General features: G+C 60.4%; 1 protein-coding gene across 1 annotated transcript; it reads left to right on the plus strand.

The window, feature by feature from the left end:
- Positions 1 to 9,408: 9,408 nt before the first annotated feature.
- Positions 9,409 to 16,325, plus strand: ZNF304 (zinc finger protein 304). The gene is made up of 3 exons (XM_054710411.1): positions 9,409 to 9,730; positions 12,222 to 12,348; positions 12,782 to 16,325. The coding sequence occupies exons 1-3, from the start codon at positions 9,698 to 9,700 to the stop codon at positions 14,545 to 14,547; spliced, it is 1,926 nt and encodes a 641-aa protein (XP_054566386.1). The 5' UTR covers positions 9,409 to 9,697; the 3' UTR covers positions 14,548 to 16,325.
- Positions 16,326 to 16,969: the final 644 nt, after the last annotated feature.

The following is a 16,969-nucleotide window of genomic DNA, read 5'->3' on the forward strand; positions in this document are numbered from 1 at the left end:
TCTAATTAGTGTGTTTTTTTTCTCTGTTTTTCTGTGGGGTGAGGATGACAGTGTCAGTCTGTCACCTTCCCAGATAGGTCACAATTATACCCTCTGATTGTGATTTCTGAGCTCTCTCAGTCCTTCTGCGAGAGGCTTCTATCTCCGCAATTTTCTCGGGGTTGAATTTGAGCCAAAAGAAAACACTTGGCTGAACTAAGTTAAAGAATAATGTTAAAAGTCAGAGAAACACACAATGCCCCATTGGATGCCTGAAATCAAGCATAGTCCTGAACCCCCCCCCTTCATATGTTTTATTTTCTATACATATTTCCTATATATAGTGTGGAAATGCTGAAAAGATGATTCATGTCCTGGGTGAGCTTGAGCAGGTACAGTGTGAGATTTCATCCTGCCTGCAATTTAATTTATGAATTACTTCTGGACTTTTCCATTTAATATTTTTAGATGGTGGATGACTGTGGGTAAAAAAACTTAGGAAAGTGAAACCACCCATAAGGAGGCACTAATGTTCTTATTTATTGAGCAACATGTGACAGACAATTTTTACGTGCGTTCCCCCCAAGGGCCTCAGTATTTGCCATCGTAGTATTCCCGGTGGTAGTCTGGGTGGCCCCTCAGTTCTCAAACTTGCCCGAGCACCACAGGATTTCCTCAAAGCAAAGTGCCCCAGTGTCCCCAGCGTTTCCGATTCACAAGGTCCAGATGGGACCATAGAGCCGGCTTTTCCAACAGGTACCGAGGTCCTGTGGACAGCTTGATGTGAGGGCAGGCATAGCCTCCAGGTTCACGGAAATTTGGGTGTTTCTTTAAAATATAGTTTTGCCCTGACCGGTTTGGCTCAGTGGATAGGGCGTCTGCCTGCGGACTGAAAGGTCCCAGGTTCAATTCTGGTCAAGGGCATGTACCTTGGTTGGGGGCACATACCCAGCAGGGGTTGTGCAGGAGGCGGCTGATTGATGTTTCTCTCTCACCGATGTTTCTCTCTCATCAAAGTTTCTAACTCTCTATCCTCCCTTCCTCTCTGTAAAAAATCAAAATATATTTTAAAACTATATATATCCTATCTAATAAAAGAGTAATATGCAAATTGACCATCACTCCAACACACAAGATGGCTGCCCCCATGTGGACACAAGATGGCCACCACAAGATGGGCAGTTGGGAGGAACCATGCCTGCAAGGGAGGGCAGTTGTGGGCAATCAGGCTAGCAGGGGAGGGCAGTTGGGAGGGACCAGGCCTTCGAGGGAGGGCAGTTGTGGGCTAACAAGCCTGCAGGGGAGGGCAGTTAGGGGTGAAGTTGGCAGCGAATGGGCCTGCAGGGAAGGGCAGTTGGGGGGACCAGGCCTGCAGGGGAGAGAGGTTGGGGGGACCAGGCCTGCAAGGGAGGGCAGTTGGGGGGGACCAGGCCTGCAGGGGAGGGCAGTTAGGGGCAATCAGGCTGGCAGGGGAGTAGTTAGGGGGTGATCAGGCTGGCATGGCAGGCAGAAGTGGGTAGGGGCAACGAAGGCAGGCAGGCAAGCAGTTGGGAGCCAGCAGTCCTGGATTGCGAGAGGGATGTCCGACTGCCTGTTTAGGCCCGATTCCAGTACGATTGGGCCTAAACGGGCAGTCGGACATCCCTCAAGGGGTCCCAGATTGGAGAGGGTGCAGGCTGAGCTGAGGGACACACCCCCCCCCCCGCACGAATTTCGTGCACTGGGCCTCTAATATATATATATATATATATATATATATATATATATATATATATATATATAGTTTTTACTGATTTCAGAGGGAGAGAGAAACATCACTGATGAGAATCACTAATTGGCTGCCTCCTGCACACCCCACACTGGGGACCGATCCTGTGCCCTGACTGGGAATCCAGCCTCTAACCGTGACCTCCTGGCTCACGGGTGGAGGCTCAGCCACTGAGCCACGCCAGCCCGGAAGCAAAAATGTGTTTTCAAGAGAAAGCGAAACCCCGCCCCTATGTTTGGAAACCTGGCTCTATTTCCGGTCTGTTTCAGCGGCAGCGCCATGGGTTGCCATGGAGAAGGAGCGGCGCATGCGCTCGGAGGCGCAATAGACTGCATCGCCTCGCGCTGGGCCAATGGCGGCACAGGAGAGGGGCGTTTCCTGTGGCAGGGGGCGGGACTTCCTGTGCATTTCCGGAGTCCTTCCGCGGGCGGCTGCTGGTTGGGCCGTGACCACGTGGCCCCCGGCGCCCCGCGTGGGCGCGACTCCGGGGCTGAGCCGGGAAGACGGTGACGTGGCCGCAGCCCCCGCGCCTGTGCGACGGCGACGCCCGCGACGGCTCCGAGGCCGGCGCCCCGACCGCCCAAGGCTGCGCCCCGGCCCGGGGAGCGTGTTAGGCCATTTCGCTCCGACGCCCGGAGGGAGACACGCACCGGGGGTCCCCGCCCGGTCACCTGCCTCCCGGGGCCCCTCGCCGCCCACTTGGCCCCGCGGTTGGGGCGGCGGCGCTGATGAATCCCGCGCAGGTGAGTGTGGGGTCCCCCGGGGCCTCACCCTGTCACGCCTTCCGGGCCCCCCTCCCGCTCCCGCTCCCGGGGACGACGGCGGCCTGGGGTCGTGGCGTCCCTGTGACGGGTCGCCTCTGGGCCGGGGCCCGCGTCCAGGCCTCGGGGTGTGCGCAGGGAAGGAGGTCGGCAGGGCGGCCCGGTCCCGGGCACAGGCGTGTGCCGAGGCCTGGAGGTGGGACCGGGTGGGGGGTGACCAGAGCCTCCATTGCGACTTCTGGGGGCGGGAGCCGGGGCTGGCGGGGCAGCTTGGGGAGCGGCGCTTCCCGTGGGAAAGTTGGGGGAGCAGAGGACGGGGCTGAGGGAAGGCACATTTCATTCCTCGGGGTCCCCCTGGCGGCGGAACGGAGACTGGCAGTGAGGCGGGCGGGAGGAGAGCGGGGAGCGTGTGGACGGACGGCCTCGGAGCCCCCGTCGCTGGAGGGTCTGGGAGGCCCGGGCCTGGGCGACCCCGGACGCCAGGAGAACTGGCCGGGGGGGTGAGGGAGTGTGTGGGGGCCCTGCCTGCCAGACCCGCCGTCCACATGGTACTGTCCCCGGACAACCCGGGGGCCGGGCTGCCGGTCACCGCCTGAGCCAGTTCGGCAGACACAGGGTTGAATCCTACCTGAGCGCCTTTCCAGTCCTGCGCGCCGCGTGGGAGAGCAGCGGGTCACCCTGAATGTCTGCTCTGCCCCCCATAAGCCAGCCGCCCACACTGGGTAGGAGGACGCAGGTTGGCGGGGGGGGGGGGGGGGGGGCAAGGGGGGGTAGGCCAAAGGGTGTGCCAGGTGGGCAGGCAATGTGGGCTGGAGATTTGCAAAGGGCCGGGGGTCCTCACAGGGCTGGGGGCTCGGGTTTCTGCTGCTGGATTATTAATCTTTTCGTGATGACGGGGAGGACCGGCTGCATTTCCAGGGGCTCTCGGGTCCCACCTGCAGCTCCCCGCCCCGTCAGGATGTGTGTTCTTTAATCAGAACAAAACAATTGCAGTTAACAGAGCACGATTGCTATTTCCTACAATGACAGCTGCTCCCCATTAGTCTGTTTCTGCCCCGAACAGTATCTGTCGGCTCACCTGCTGCCCCCGTTCTGGGCTGGGCTCGGTGGTCAGAGGGTGTGAGGGGACAGCGGGCACTAGCCAAGTCACGACCTGGGGTCTCCTCGGAGCTGGGGGCCAGGGAGGACGGGGACCCGGGGTGCCCTTGTGAGCAGTGAGGTCTGGGAGGGAGGCCCGGTGAGCAGTGAGGTCTGGGAGGGAGGCCCGGGGAGCGGTGAGGGCTGGGAGGGAGGCCCGGGGAGCGGTGAGGGCTGGGAGGGAGGCCCGGGGAGCAGGGAGGGCTGGGAGGGAGGCCCCATGAGCGGTGAGAACTGGGAGGGAGGCCGGGGAGCAGTGAGGGCTTGGAGGAAGGCCTTGCTGCCTGAGGGCTGACCTGTCCCCTCCCTCAGGCCCGTGTGACCTTCGAGGACGTGTTCGTGTACTTCTCCCGGGAGGAGTGGGGGCTCCTGGATGAGGCTCAGCGGCGCCTGTACCGCGATGTGATGCTGGAGAACTTCGCCCTCGTGTCCTCCCTGGGTGAGTGGTTCCGTCGGCTGTTGCTCCGCGGGAAATCCCCCCAGGCTTCTGGGGTGAAAACACGGATTACCTCACAGGTCCTGTGGGTCAGGCATCGGGCACATCCCAGGGGCACCTGCAGTGCCAGGCCTCTGTGACCTCGGGGGCACCTGTCCGGGCTGCCGTCTCACCTCAGGGCTCAGGCTGGGGCAAAGCTCCTTTCCAGGTCACACACCCAGCGGGGGGCTGGTCAGAGCCTGTCCTCGGTTTCTTCCCTTTTTTATATATATATTTTTCTTGGTTTCATAGAGGAAGCGAGAGGGAGAGAGAGAAACATCAGTGATGAGAGGGAATCATTGACTGACTTCTTCCTGCAGGCCCCCAACTAGGGACCGAGCCCGAAACCGGGCATCGAACCCGGGACCCTTTAGTCCGCAGGCTGATGCTCTATCCACTGAGCCACACCGGCCAGGGCCCTTCCTGTTTCTTGCCATGTTGTCTTCATGAGCAGGCAAAAGGCAGTTGATGTCTAAGAGCGTGAGACAGCGTCCAAGGTAGATTTCGGTGTTTTTGTGACCTGTCTCCAGAAGTGACGTCCCGTCGTTTTTTGCCATCTTCTCTCAATTAGGAGAGTTTTCAGGTTCAGCCGCACTCTGTCAGTGTGGATGCCCGCGGGGGTGTGAACCCAGTTCCCGGGGCCCGGTTTCGTTCTCCCCATCCCCCCAAGGGACAGCTTTCTGTCTCGGGGGCTGTGGAGGCCCCGCTCCTCCTCCCCGAGGAGGTGATGTGGGTCCGGAGGCGGCACGGGGCGCTCCCCTCCTCTCAGAGCCCCCCCCCCGCCCCCCCCCCGTCCGTCTCCTGCCCGAAGCGGTGAGACGCAGGATTGGCTGGCGTGAGTCTCACAGTCGCCCAGCAGATCCCACGTGGCCAGGCGACCCCCTGGGGGTGTGACTGTCTAAGACCCCGGCCTCTCTGTTCCCAGGTTCTGCCCCAGGCCCCCGGCGTGATCGGCTCCTGCAGAGCCTTCTCACGAGATCTTCCTCACCCTCCTTTCCTCTCCGTGGGGAGGGCCGCCTGGGGTCACTGCCGGCCGCTCACCAGCCTTCTTTCCCCTCAGGACTCGCCGTGTCCAGGTCCCCTGTGGTCACCCACGCGGAGTAGGCGCAGCGCCCGGCTTCCTGAGAAGGGGGCGCAGCTCCCAGCCCCGCGGAGGAGACGGGGGAGGCCTGGCCCTGTGAGAAGCGGTGGGGAGCGTGGCTCGGGGCGCATCAAGGCTGTCTGCTGCGTGGCGTGTTCCCCGGATTTCTGTCAGCGTCCTTGGCTAACCCATCCTCCTCCGCCCCGTTGGATTTGGTTGGATTTGGTTGGATTTGGTTTGTTTTGTTCTCACCTCACCTAAGGGTACGTGTCTAGAGAGAGAAACATGGATGTGACAGCGATACATGGATCGGGTGCCTCGTACACACCCCGACTGAGGATGGAACCTGCAGCCCAGGGGCGTGCCGTGGCCTTCGGGCGTGCGGGACGGTGCTGCGGCCGCTGAGCCCCCGCGGGCTCCTGGCCTGCGTCCGGCTTTGCTCAGTCCGGCCCTGACCTGGGGTCCTTGTCCCCACACCCCACCCCGGCCCTGACCGGGGTCCTTGTCCCCACACCCCACCCCGGCCCTGGGTCTCGTCTGCTCTTCGCTTCTTCCCGTTCACGGGCGGCTGTCCACGGGCCTGCCTTCCCCTGAAGGCCCAGCTGCAGCCAGACCTCTGGCCCTTCCACAGCACTCGGCCGTCACGGGGCCACGGCCTTGGCCTTGGCCTTGGGAGACCGAGCCTCTCCTCCTCGCACTGTTCCCATCCATATATGTGTGTGTGTATAGTTGTGTAATTATTTTCAGAGGAAGGGAGAGAGAAACATCATGATGAGAGAGAATCATTGACCGGCTGCCTCCTGCACGACCCCCACTGGGGATGGAGCCCGCAACCTGGATATGTGCCCTGACCGGGAATCGAACCCTGACCTCCTGGTTCATAGGTTGGTGCTCACCCACAGAGCCACACCGGCCGGGCTGTTTCCATCCTTACACCCTCTCCCCTGTGGCGTGTCCTTCGTTCTGTGACCTCTGAGGTCCCCCCCCCCCCCCCCAAGCAGGCAGTGCTTCCGGGTCTCCGCCGGAAAGGAGCAGGGAAAGGGCTTAACCAACGGGGTGTTGCCCCATCAGCAGGTCAGACTCCAGACTCAGCACCGCCCTGCGCTGCAGTGAACTCTCCCGGGAGGGGAGGCCGGCGCCCAGGCAGCTCTGAGGCCTGGGAGTGCGTTCAGGGAGGGGGTGCTCAGGGAGGTGGGCGTTCAGGGAGGGGGTGCGTTCAGGGAGGGGGTGCGTTCAGGGAGGGACCACAGCCACAGCCAGGCCTCAGGTGGCAGCAGCAGGCTCGCCTGGGGGAAGTGCGCAGCGTGTGAGGCCCTGGAGCGGTTCTGCTTCCGTCCAAAGCCCAGCTCCCACGCGAGGCAGGTTCTGTCTGAGTGCAGGGTAGGCGGGTGGGTGAGCCTCCGTGACAGCTGGTCCCACTCGTCACGGGGCTGCTCACTGAGAGGCCTGAGGGCAGTGGGTCGGGATCTGCATGTTGGGGGCTGTTTTCCTGAGATAACAGGGTCCACCCTGGGGGAACCCTTCGGTGTAAAGATGATCCCAGAGCCTTTGGTGGCCGCCGGAGTGACTCCGCACACGAGGAGACACCCGCCAACGCGGTGCGTGTGGACCTGCGCCCCCCCCAGCCTCTCAGTGTCCACGGTGCGGGGAGGCCCTGCGAGGAGGGAGACGCGGGGAGGCCTTTTGCAAGTGGACCCGCCTCCGTCACGTGCCGAGGACTCATACTGGGGGAGACCCTGTGGATGGAGCTCCCAGGAAAAACCTTAGACCAGCAGGAACGTCTTACGGCATCTGAGAAGGGTTTCCCCAGAAACTCCGCAGGGGTCGTCGCTGGGAGGAAACCGGAGGCCAGGCGTCACCATTGTCCCTAGAGAGTCACTGGAAACGGGAGTCAGTGCGGACCTCCTTCTGCTTCTGAAAATGGATGGAGGAGGAGGGCCGGGGCTACTGACCAAACCCTTCAGCTGCAGCGCTGCCCTCAGTGAGCACGGAAAAGCAATCACAAGAGTTTAAGAAAAAATCCGACGTAAAGGCGGGGAGAAAAGGAGATGTGACAGGGGAGAGCACCGTGGCTTCTCTCTGGTTCCCTGCGAGCCCAGGGCAGTTCCTCATGATGCTGCTGGGGGCAGGGCAGCCGGGCTTGGGGTGAATTGGCCTCCTCCCTTCACCGGACTCGGTGCACACGCTCTGCCCTCCCCACGAGAGCACACGCGGGTGTTCCCTGAAATCTTCCTTTGTTGCAAACACTCTCGGCCGTGAGGAGCGTAAGTCTGATAAATGTGGAGACTTCATTTATGAAGCCTTAGGGCCTGAGGGAGAGCTCCCTAACAGACGCCGTATCTAAGGAGAGAAGTCCTTACCTGTGAAGGGACATGCTTTGCTGTACCAGTTAAGACCATTCAAGGCCTCAGATTAACGTATGACATGTTCGTTGTTTTTTGAAATAATACAACTGACACACTATTGCGTAACTTTAAGACGTACGGTATATTTATCTGGCAGATTTATATTGCACAGTGGTTGCCGTCTGGCATTAGCTGACACCTCTGTTGTCTGTGGTGGGAACAAGTGCCACGTGTGATGTTATGATGATGTCATTGTCTGTAACCTCTGTCCTGGGTGCTGGGTCTCCAGGAGCCATTTCCTTGCTAGTGCACGTGTGCACCCTTAACACTCTCCTGTTCCCCACGCCAGCCTTCGGTAAACCGCCACCCCACTCCTTGTTTCTTAGTCCTGTTTGTTTTTGTTTTGTTTGTTTGTTTTCAGATGCCACATATAAGGGACATCAGACAGTGTTTGTCTTTCTCTGTCTCACTTACCTCAGCATAATGTCCTCAAGGTCCACCCGTGTTGCATATGTGACAGGATTTCCTCCTGTCTCGTGGTTGAATAATCTCCGTTGTGTGTGTGTGTGTGTGTGACACCTTCTTTTATCCATTCATCCATTGCTGGCACAGGTGTCCGCACTTCTTGGCTGTTGTGAACAATGCTGTAATAAACACGCGGTACATATGTCTCTTCCATAGCCCGTTTTCTTCTCCTTTGGCTCTATACCCAGAAGTGGAATTGCTGGGTCATAAGGCAGACTTATTTTTGTTTTTTTAAAATATATTTTTATTGATTTCAGAGAGGAAGGGTGAGGGGAGGGAGAGAGAGAAACATCCATGATGAGAGAGAATCATGGATCAGCTGTCTCCTGCACACCCCACACTGAGGATGAGCCCACAGCCTGGGTATGTGCCCTTGACCAGAATGAACCCGGGACCCTCGGGCGCTCTACCCACTGAGCCACACCAGCCAGGGCTTACTGATCTTGATGGCATCCATTCTTTTTTTTTTTTTTTAATATATTTTATTGATTTTCCACAGAGAGGAAGGGAGAGGGATAGAGAGCTAGAAAAATCGATGAGAGAGAAACATCGACCAGCTGCCTCCTGCACACCCCCTACTGGGGATGTGCCTGCAACCAAGGTACATGCCCTTGACCAGAATCGAACCTGGGACCTTTCAGTCCGCAGACCGACCCTCTATCCGTTGAGCCAAACCGGTTTCGGCATGGCATCCATTCTTAAAGGTGTGAGGTGATATCATGGTGGGGGGTGGGGAGGTTGGTTTGTTTTAACTGAAGATTAGGGAGAGGGATAGAGGGATACAAACACCACTGAGAGAGGAACTTAATGGACTGGCTGCCTCCTGCATGGCCCCTCCTGGGGATCCAGGGGCAACTGGGACATGTACGTGACCTCTTGGTTCATAGGTCAAGGCTCAACCACTGAGCAACACTGGCCAGGCCCTAGCTCAATTTAAATCTCAGTGCCCTCCCCCTAAATACAAACAGACACAAGTCTCCAGTGCCCTAAGGTGAGAGATGAGGCACCTCTTCCAGGATTAAGGACTGGATCACCTTCAGGAAGACGTGGCACTGTCCCCGCAGACCATGGAAATAGGGTGCGTCTCCTTTAAGACGCGCTTTGCTCCCCCGAGGACGCTATTCCCACTGAAGTCCTAGGCGCCGCCCTCACCAGACTCTCAGTGCCCCGCGCCTGCTCGGATGCAGCCCAACAAACTACATTACCCAGAAGCCTGTGTCCGGCGCATACGCGTTGTCATGGCCGCTCCGAAGAGGCGTTTCCTGGTGCCTGTGAGGCAGAGGCGGGACTTCCGGCGCCGGGGCCATGACGTATTTAGCCCGCGCCGGGACTGTCAGTCCACTGCTGGCAGTTGAGGCTGGGAATTCGGGGCGCGGCCCGCTGGCCGCGGGGGTGCTCGGCCGGGAGCCGGAAGGACGGTTACGGGGCGAGGACTCCCCCGCCCCGCGCCTGCGGGGCGCACGATGGTCCCCGTCGGGGGGCGGGCGGCCCTGCGCCGAGGTGTCCGCGGGGGCCGCGCTCTGTCCGAGGCCCTGGCCCCGGCGGCGGCCCCCTGAGCCCGGTGCGACGCCGGCCCGTGGCCCCGGCCGCGTGGAGGTGCGCGGCTTCGGTCCGCGCGCGGGATCCATGGCGGCCGCGGCGCCGACGGACCCGGCTGCGGTGAGTGGCGGGAGGCCGCTCCCTCCTGAGCGTGAGGGCCGCGGAGGGACCAGGGCGGCGCCTCCCGCCGACCCGAGGCGAGGCTCCCCGTCCAGTGTCCGCGGCGGGAGGTGTGCACGGGCCCCCCGGCACCCGGCACTGCCCCGGGAGGGCTGCGGGAGCCTCGGGTCTCTGCTGCGTCGGGCGCGGGTCCGGGAGGCAGCCCGAGGGGGGAGCCAGCTTCTGTCATGCCCAGGGCACCCTCGGGGCTTCTGTGGTGGTGGCGGTGGGCGCCTGGGAGGGGTGGGACAGAGGAGGGAGGGGACCCGACCTGGGTGTCAGTGGGCTCCCTCTGACTGCAGAGTGGAAAGAGGGGGGGCAAGAGGGTCGGGGGCAGGGAGGCCGATGGAGTCTGCTGCACCCTCCCGGGGTGGGGGTGGGGGTGGGGGGACGGACCAGAGTGGTTGGTGGCCGTGGGGGTTAGAGAAGCCTGTGGATTTGTAAGGTTGTTTTTGGGGTGTGTGTTTTTGTTGTTGTTTTTAATCCTCACCCAAGGATATCCCCCCCCCCCATTGATTTTTTTAAATTAGTATATATATTTTTAATTGATTTCAGAGAGGAACATCCATGATGAGAGAGAATCATTGATTGGCTGCCTCCTACACGCCCCCCACTGGGGATGGAGCCCACAACCTGGGCATGTGCCCTTGGCTGGAGTCGAATCCAGGACCCTTCAGTCCACAGGCCGAAGCTCTATCCACTGAGCCACACAGGTCAGGCCCCTCCCCCCATTGATTTTTAAAGAGAGTGGAAGGGAGGGAAGAGACAGAGAGAAACATGGATGTGAGAGAGACACATCTATTGGTTGCCTCCCACATGAGCCCCGACCTTGGCCGAACCTGCAACCGAGGTCCCTGTCCTTGACCGGAATCGAACCTGGGACCTTGAAATCTACTGAGCCAACCCGGCCAGGGCTGTGTATGTTTCTAAAGCAGGGCCCCCCGGTTTTCCGATGAGACACTGATATTCTGGGTCTCTTCGCTTGCTCCTCTCTCTGTGCTTAAGTCTGGGGGTCCCCCACCAGGGGCTCATCTCCAGCCCAGCGTTCTGAGTCTGGGCCAGGGGTTGCCTGGAGGGGTTCCTGTGCTTGGCAGCCGGCAGGAGGAGGACTGGAAGGGGGTATCAGGCCCAGGAGCAGCAAATGCTTGGAGGGAAGATTGCGTTGGGAGTCCTCAGAGAACCCCAGGTCTGCGTGATGCCTCCGGGGGGCAGGGCTGGGAGGCGGGCAGGAGGGGCAGGCTGCGGGCTGGGCTGTCTGTGAGGGTGGCGACCCCGGGAGACCTGAGCGATGACCTGACTCCTGTCGTCACGGGCCCCTTTGGCTGCGGCTGGTTGAGAGCAGAGTGAGGAAGCGGGGAAGGAACTGCTGCAGTGTTCCCCGAGTGTTGCTGGTGGCTGGCCCGGGGGGCGGGGGGGAGCGGGACAGGACAGAAGTTGGTGGATTTTGCATCTGTTTTTAAGTGGGGGACTGGGTTTTCTGCTGTGAAGGGTGAGAAAGGGGAGAGTCCTGGATGACTCCGGGGATTTATTTTTTTTATTTTTTATTTCTTTTGCTTTAGCAGGTAGGAGGATGGAGGTGCCTTCAACCGAGAGAGAGACACGGGTGGGAGGAGTAACTCAGTGGCTACAGGGGCGTCAGGCTTTGGTGCTGTTAGCTTAAGAAGTCCCAGGGACCCCTTAGCTGAGGCCTCACACGGGACACGGGATTTTGGTTCTGGTCGAAGGAGTTCCGATGTGGGATGGGGGCGGCTGTGGCTTCAGTTCCAAGGGGGCACCTTCAGGTCCGGTGGCCGGGCTGTCAATAACCGGAACCTCACGCCTGGGGACCCGGGGCTGCGTCTCCTGCCACGGCACCTGGGCCTTCGCAGGGGAGCCCTTCCTGGCCACTGTGCACAGTTCGGGGAGGGGTTTCGGGGTGCACGTGGTGTGGAGGTGGTCAGTGTTAGCGGGAGGGAGGTCTTTCCAGATAGAGGACAGCGAGGTCCGATGAGAGGTCCGTATGCTGGGATGAGTGTGACTTCGCGGCCTTAGGTTGTGTCGGGGAGGCTCGGGTCTGGACGACACCAGTACTGGCTGGCAGGGGAGTGTGGGGGCCCCTCCTGCCAGACCCACAGTGACATGCATCTGTCGGCTCACCTGCTGCTCCGCTCTGGGCTGGGCTCGGTGATCAGAGAGTGAGGGGACAGCGGGCGCTAGCCGTGCCACGGCCTGGTGTCTCCTCGGAGCTGGGGGCTGGGGAGGACGGGGACCCGGGGGTGTCTCCTCTGAGCTGCGGGCTGCGGAGAATGGGGACTGGGGGGTGCTCGTGAGAGCTGGGAGGAATGCCTGTGTGAGCAGGGAGGGCTGGGAGGGAGGCCCGGTGAGCAGTGAGAGCTGGGCAGGAGGCCCAGTGAGCAGGGAGGTCTGGGAGGGATTCCTTGCTGCCTGAGGGGTGACCTGTCCCCTCCCTCAGGCCTGTGTGACCTTCGAGGACGTGTTCGTGTACTTCTCCCGGGAGGAGTGGGGGCTCCTGGATGAGGCTCAGCGGCGCCTGTACCGCGACGTGATGCTGGAGAACTTCGCCCTCGTGTCCTCCCTGGGTGAGTCCCGGCTCCGTCACCTCAGTCGTTTGCAGGGTAAATCGCCCCCACATCTGGTGGCTCACCCCTGTGAACATCCACTGTCTCAGTGTGGGTGCATCGGGAGCCTGGTCCCAGCTCACCGGGGCTCCTGGCTCAGACCGTCCCGGCGGTGTCAGCCACGCTGTCGGCCTGAGCCACGTGCCCATCGCAGGCCCGTCCCGGGAGAATCCGCTTACACACTCACGCATCTTCGTTCGCAAGATCCGTCTCCTGGTCCAGCACCAGCGCATCCTACCGGGGAGAGGCGCTTGTTGCTGGAGCCTAACTGCCCGCTGGCCGAAGCCTCCCTCATCCCCTCCTGGGCCCATTCCTGGCTGTGACGCGTGTGGTGGCACAGGGCCGCTCCTCCCGCCGAGTCCACGTGCACTTCACAGCGTTTCTCTGCTTTCAGGTTGCTGGCAAGATGCCAACCATGCGGCGGACCCTCCTGAGCAGAGCGCTTCTGCAGACGTGCCGTGGGACGGGACACCCGAGCCAGGTCCCTTTGTCCAGAGAGCCCACCCGTGGGAGGTGTGTGACCCGCTCCTCAATGGCTCTGTGCCCCTGGGTGATGTCCAGGGGTCGCACCCCACGCAGGATCCGTGCACACGTGGCCCAGGGGCGAGAGGACCCTCGTGCCGTGCAGAGGCTGACCCGCACGAGGAGAAGCACAGCGCAGAGCGCCCCCGCGGCGGGGATGGTGGTGGGGCCGCGTTGGGGAAGAGCTGTGCCGCCCACACGTCAGGGAGACCCTTCCCTTGCGGAGAGGACGGGAGGGACTTACTGGGCCGCTCTGGCCTCCGGCACCGGACCACTCACTGCGGGCTGAGCCCACGCAGGCGGCCCGGGCTCGCAGAGTCTCCCCTACACAGCGCCAGCCCCGGGCACCGCGGGGCACGGCTGCTCTTCAGCTGCAGGGACGACGGGGCCGCCTTCCCGAGCGCCTTTCCTCCGCCGGCCGAGCCGGGGCCTCCCTCCGAGGGGACATGGGCTCTGACTCACCACAGGAGACGTCACGGTGCGGAGGCGGCACACGTGTGTGAGGAGTGTGGGAAGGCCTTCGCTCACCCATCCCACCTCAGGGTGCACCGGAAACTGCACCCCGGGAGGAGGCATCACACGTGCAGCGACTGCGGCAAGGCCTTCAGCCGCAAGGACACGCTGGCCCAGCACCGCAGGGTGCACACCGGGGAGCGGTCCTATGACTGCAGCGAGTGCGGGAAGGCCTACAGCAGGAGCTCCCACCTGGTCCAGCACCAGCGCATCCACACCGGGGAGAGGCCCTACAAGTGCGGCGAGTGCGGGAAGGCCTTCAGCCGCAAGGACACCCTCGCCCAGCACCAGCGGTTTCACACGGGAGAGCGGCCGTACGCGTGCAGTGAGTGCGGGAAGTTCTTCAGCCAGAGCTCCCACCTGATTGAGCACTGGAGGATCCACACCGGGGCCCGGCCCTACGAATGCTTCGAGTGCGGGAAGTTCTTTAGCCACAACTCCAGCCTCATTAAACACCGGAGGGTCCACACGGGCACCAGGGCCTACGTGTGCAGCAAGTGTGGGAAGGCTTTCGGCTGCAAGGACACACTCGTCCAGCACCAGATCATCCACACCGGGGCCAGGCCGTACACGTGCGGCGAGTGTGGGAAGGCCTTCAGCCGCAAAGACACCCTCGTGCAGCACCAGAAAATCCACACGGGGGAGAGGCCGTACGAGTGCGGCGAGTGTGGGAAATTCTTTAGCCACAACTCCAACCTGATTGTGCACCAGCGGATCCACACCGGAGCGAAGCCTTACGCGTGCAGCGAATGTGGGAAACGCTTCAGCCACAACTCCAGCCTCATCCTGCACCAGCGCGTCCACTCCGGAGCGAGGCCGTACGTGTGCAGCGAGTGTGGAAAAGCCTACATCAGCAGCTCCCACCTTGTTCAGCACAAGAAAGTGCACACGGGAGCAAGGCCTTACGCGTGCAGCGAATGCGGGAAGTTCTTTAGCCGCAACTCCAGCCTCATCCTGCACCGGCGGGTGCACACTGGAGAAAAGCCTTACGTGTGCGGCGAGTGTGGGAAAGCCTACAGCAGGAGCTCCCACCTGGCTCGGCACCAGAAGGCTCACGCCGGAGCAAGGCCTCACGACCGCGACAGTTTTGGGGGCCCTTTGGCTGCGTCGCTTAGACTTGTGTAGCCCTGGGAGGCTCACACCAGAGAACAGCCTTAGGGATGCGGGGTGTGTGCCGTCTCCGTGTTCGTCCTCAGCACTCGCACCAGAGGAAGCTGTGTGAGCACCTGGGCACAGGGAGCATCAGCCTGCAGGCGAGCCCCGTACATGCACGCACCAGCCTGGGACACGCCCAGCGAGTGCCGTGAGGTGGGAGTCTTCACGAGGGACGGTGCACATTCCGAGCTGTCCAGTGCCTGAGGCAGGAGCCATCGCTGCCGCCAGCTTCAGGGACCCACAGCGTGTCAGTCACTCCAGGATGCTCAGGGAAGGCAGACCCCTGCACACGCTCTCATTCCCTGGAGGGAATCCGAGTGCTCCGAGCCATGGAAGGTCCTCACATCCCCTGACGGGGTTCTGATGGACGTGGTCGAGCTCTGGCCACAGGATCCGAGCGGGAGTCTGCTGGGGGTTCCCACACAAGGCTTCTCTTCTCCAAGTAGCATGGGCTCTAAACATGAGAGCCGTGTCATTGGTCCTCTCCCACCTCCCACCAGTGGTCTGCTGCCCGGCTCTGGTCGGCTGCGGGACAGGCCTGCTGTGGCGGCTCCAGGAGGGCCTGCTCCTGGGGACGTCCATTGAGAGGAACCTGAGTGCTGCCGGCGCGAAGGGAGGGACACCTTTGTTGGCACCAACCTCATGTGCCTGAGAAGGGACAGCAGGAGGGACAGCAGGGGACGGGCCTCGGGCCCCTTTGGCCCAGTTTGCATTTCTGTCCGGGGCTCGCGGGAAGCGACTGGAGACCGTCGTGTGCCTCCTCCTGCGGCCTGCAAGCCCAGGCTCCTGGAGCCCAGAGTCCACGCTGAGAAACCGCCAGCGCCTCTGGGAGCACCGTGCATCGGGTCCCTTTTTCTGAGGAGACGTCCCATCCTCCCCGGCACGTTTGGGGGACGTCTGTCCCCTCCTGGTGCCCAGAATCCCTGGGCAGGTGTCAGCCACTGGAAGGCCACAGGGCGGGGTGCGAATCATGCTTCGTGTAGCAATACTTCGACCACTGCGCGGGCTGACTGGCAGGTGAGAGGTTCTGTGTCTTACAAAGAGGCCACCTACAAACGCCCATGGAGGCGGAGAGGGTACAGAAGGTCTCAGGACCTCAGACATCTGCGTCTCCTGTGGCCACGGCCGCTGTCGGAGTAAGTAAGTGGGCTCCTCTCCTCCCTGGCTGCTGAAGGCCTGGCCATCACTGCCCAGCACTGACGAGAGGAGGCCGGGGAGGGCCCCGGAGGCCTGTGTATGACGTGGAAGTGGATGGACCTCATTCCTCTCTTCGGGGCTCACCCTTCTAAATCCTGGGGCGAGGGATCTGGCAGCACCAAAATAGCTGGCACATGTGACCTGGCAAGAGGCAGGGCAAGTACGTGTGTGTTTTATCGAGGTGTGATTGGCATGAAAGACTGCACATGAGGAGTGTGAAATGTTTCGTCATGGTTACACGCCTGAGGAACCATGACCGAACCACGACAGTGACCGTGTCCAACAGCAGCACAAGGGACTCCTTTAGAGCCCTGTCCTCCCAGGCCTTTCAAACCCCTTTCCCACAATTTGCAAACAGCAAGCATTTTCCAGATTTTTATGCTTTCTGGGGATGGGGCTTTTCATTAATCAGAATTGTTTTCAGATTAACCCATCTTGTTACATGTACCAATGGTTTATTCATTTGTATTGTTGGGTGTTATTCCATTGTATGGATATTTGGGTTGTTTTCCAGTTTTTGGCTATTGCAAATAAAGCTGCTGTGACTCTCAGTATGTGTGATCCCTGAATGCATGGATGGACCACAGTCCATCCACCCACCCACTGAAGGACGGCAAGGGCTACCGGTAGCATTTTTATTTTCATCTAGTTCAAAATGTTTATGCTTTTTAAAGTTTCCCCTTGTCGTTTCTCCCTTTGCCTAGAGGATATTTGGCAGCCTGTGGTTTGACCTAGCATCCTGAGCTGTCACTGATTGGCTGTCTTTGGGGCCTGAGCGCTCACTGGCTGAAATTTGGAAGTTTGTGACTGTCAGAGATGTGCTCATTTTCAGACGCTGAGTTACCGGAATGAGGCTGTTGTTGCTGCTGGCTTTCAGAGGTCATCTGAAGTTAACGCTAATCTTGGTTTCTTATTCACAGCTTTGAAATTGGGCCAAAAACCAGTCTTTTCCTTTCCTGGGTATGAAAAGGAAGCACTTCCTCAGTCCCCTCAGCCACACCTGCAGGCGCCACAGACCATAGGCACTCCCCAAGGTTACTTATTCGGATAGGATTTTGAGCCAGTGTTGCCACTAAGTGATTTAATTGCCAGTCGCATGGAGAGAAAAAATAGCTCTAACTACTTTTTGTAATGTATTGTAAAAAACCGAATACAGGGTATTTAGGGCATCCTGACAATGTCAGTACAGGCAGTC

This window comes from Eptesicus fuscus, chromosome 21 (genome assembly GCF_027574615.1).
Source record: "Eptesicus fuscus isolate TK198812 chromosome 21, DD_ASM_mEF_20220401, whole genome shotgun sequence".
NCBI classification, from domain to species: domain Eukaryota; kingdom Metazoa; phylum Chordata; class Mammalia; order Chiroptera; family Vespertilionidae; genus Eptesicus; species Eptesicus fuscus.

What these genes read in the sequence shown, in the direction of transcription:
- ZNF304 (XM_054710411.1), top strand. Translation starts at nt 9,698, where the DNA reads ATGGCGGCCGCGGCGCCGACGGACCCGGCTGCG. An exon ending in CGCCGACGGACCCGGCTGCG is followed by an intron (nt 9,731 to 12,221) that starts GTGAGTGGCGGG and finishes CCCCTCCCTCAG; the next exon opens with GCCTGTGTGACCTTCGAGGA. An exon ending in CGCCCTCGTGTCCTCCCTGG is followed by an intron (nt 12,349 to 12,781) that starts GTGAGTCCCGGC and finishes CTCTGCTTTCAG; the next exon opens with GTTGCTGGCAAGATGCCAAC.